At 55.9% G+C, this 2748-nt stretch overlaps 1 protein-coding gene across 1 annotated transcript in view; it reads right to left on the reverse strand.

Moving 5' to 3' along the window:
• The window catches only part of WDR18 (WD repeat domain 18), a 13813-nt gene that overhangs the window by 10257 nt on the left and 808 nt on the right, over positions 1 to 2748 (reverse strand). The window contains exon 2 of the mRNA XM_017514469.2: positions 1276 to 1386. Coding sequence (XP_017369958.1) covers positions 1276 to 1386 — 111 coding nt within the window. The remainder of the gene's footprint in view (positions 1 to 1275; positions 1387 to 2748) is intronic.

Below are 2748 nucleotides of genomic sequence, written 5' to 3' on the forward strand. Positions count from 1 at the left end.
CCGGCCTGGCTGGAAGGTGCAGTGTGTGTATCTGGGACCGGCTCTAAAGAGCAGTGTGTGTGTATCAGGGACCGGCTGGATGGTACAGTATGTGTATTAGGGAATGGCTGGAAGGTGCAGTGTGTGTGTCAGGGACCGGCTGGAAGGTGCAATGTGTGTTAGGGACTGGTTAGAAAGTACAGTGTTGTGTGTGTGTGTTAGGGAGTGGCTGGAAGGTACAGTGTGTGTGTGTGTGTGTCTGTGTGTGTGTCAGAGACTGGCTGGAAGGTGGTGTGTGTGTGTGTGCATGTTAGGGACTAGCTGGAAGGTACTGCAGTGTGTGTGTCAGGGACTGGCTGGAAGGTGCAGTGTTTTGTGTGTGTGTGTGTGTGTGCGTGCGTGTTAGGGACTAGCTGGAAGGTACTGCAGTGTGTGTGTCAGGGACTGGCTGGAAGTTGCAGTGTGTGTTAGGGTCTGGCTGGAAGGTACAGTGTTGTGCGTGTGTGTTAGGGACTGGCTGGAAGGTGTAGTGTGTGTGTCAGGGATTGGCTGGCATGTGCAATGTTGTGTGTGTGTGTGTGTGTGTGTGTTGGGGACTAGCTGGAAGGCACAGTGTGTGTGTTAGGGACTGGCTGGAAGGTACAGTGTTGTGCGTGTGTGTTAGGGACTGGCCGGAAGGTACAGTGTGTGTGTTTGTGTGTCAGGGACTGGCCGGAAGGTACAGTGTGTGTTTGTGTGTTAGGGACTGGCTGGAAGGTGCAGGGTATGTGTCAGGGACTGGCTGGAAGGTGCAGTGTGTGTGTCAGGGATTGGCTGGAATGTGCAATGTTGTGTGTGTGTGTGTGTGTTGGGGACTAGCTGGAAGGTACAGTGTGTGTGTTAGGGACTGGCTGGAAGGCACGGTGTGTGTGTCTGTGTGTTAGGGACTGGCTGGAAGGCACAGTGTGTGTGTCAGTGTGTTAGGGACTGGCTGGAAGGCACAGTGTGTGTGTCAGTGTGTTAGGGACTGGCTGGAAGGCACAGTGTGTGTGTCAGTGTGTTAAGGACTGGCTGGAAGATCCTGCAAAGTATATTAGGTACTGCATGCACAGGGCTCTGTCCAAGCTCTCAAGGGAGCATCAGGGCCGCTTTGGGACACTCAGGAGTCTCGAGGGGACCCGGAGAAAGGCGGCAGCAGGGTGACGGTTCGGCTGTGGCCCCTCCACAGTGAGTCACCGTCCCAGGGCGCCCGGCCCCTGCAGGTGAGGCTGAGACGGCCAGATGCCCTGGGGAACCTTCAGGCTTCGCTCCTCTTACCTCCCACAGGTGGATGCTTTCTGCAATTCCTGCCAGGACGTAGAGGCCGTTGGGTGACGTGGTCAGACAGGTGACGGGCCCGGGGCACATGATCTTCTGCTGGAGCTGGTCCTAAGGAGGCACCGTCAGCCCTGTAAGCTTCGTGCAGCACATGGGAGTCCCCACAGCAGGGGAGAGCGAGGGGAGGGGACGCCTGGTCAGCGAGTAAGTCAGAGCACCAGGAAGAGGAGTTAGGAGCAGGGCGGTCTTAGCAAATGCATGGTCCAGAGAGGAAGAATTTGCCCCTGCAAGAGGCTGTGAGGCTGGACGTGGAGGATGTGAGGAGGCTGGTACTTCCTCTCAGGGCCAGAGGGGCCCTGGGTGGGAGGAGCACAGGAGCAGAATAAGAGGACCCAGAAGGACACTGGGGTCCAACAGCCCAGTAGGCTTGTGTCCCAGGCCTACCCATAACGGGCAACCTAAGACCGCAAGCCTCAGCTTCCTCCTCCCTAAAATGGGAAAAATCGGCCAGGCGTGGTGGCTCACGCCTGTAATACCAGCACTTTGGGAGGCTGATGGGGGCGTATCACTTGAGGTCAGGAGCTTGAGACCAGCCTGGCCAACACAGCGAAACGCGTCTCTACAAAAAATACAAAAATCAGCCGGGTGTGGTGGCATGGGCCTGCAGTCCCACCTACTCGGGAAGCTGCGGCTCCAGAATCGTTTCAACCCTGGAGGCGAGACCGCACCACTGCACTCCAGCCTGGGCGACAGAGTGAGACCCTGTCTCAAAAATAAAATAAAATAAAATAAAATAAAATAAAATGGGAAAATTTCATGAGTTAGACTCCATCGAGCCATGCCAGAGCACAGAGCCAGGCCCAAGAGCTCTCGGCTGGCGGACAGGGAAAGCGAGTAACTTCGGGGGTTGGGCTGCATTTTGGGCTCTGGGTTAGAGGGGAAACGGTGGGCAATGTTCAGCATCTGTTTCTTTTTTTTTGAGACGGATTTTCACTCTTGTTACCCAGGCTGGAGTGCAATGGCGCGATCTCGGCTCGCCACAACCTCCGCCTCCTGGGTTCAGGCAATTCTCCTGCCAGGCATGCGCCACCATGCCCAGCTAATTTTTTGTATTTTTTTTAGTAGAGACGGGGTTTCACCGTGTTGACCAGGATGGTCTTGATCTCTTGACCTCGTGATCCACCCGCCTCAGCCTCCCACAGTGCTGGGATTACAGGCTTGAGCCACCGCGCCCGGCCATCTGTTTCTTTATAGGAGATAAAAATGCATGAGGCTCCTGCGCCACCCCTTCATGGGAGACTCCACCAGACCTTGGTCCTCCTCCGTCTTCCTTTAGAACCGCAACACAGGCCGGGCGCGGTGGCTCACGCCTGTCATCCCAGCACTTTGGGAGGCCGAGGCGGGTGGATCACGAGGTCAAGAGATCGAGACCATCCTGGTCAACATGGTGAAACCCCGTCTCTACTACAAATA

This window comes from Cebus imitator, unplaced genomic scaffold (genome assembly GCF_001604975.1).
Source record: "Cebus imitator isolate Cc_AM_T3 unplaced genomic scaffold, Cebus_imitator-1.0 Scaffold524, whole genome shotgun sequence".
NCBI lineage: Eukaryota > Metazoa > Chordata > Mammalia > Primates > Cebidae > Cebus > Cebus imitator.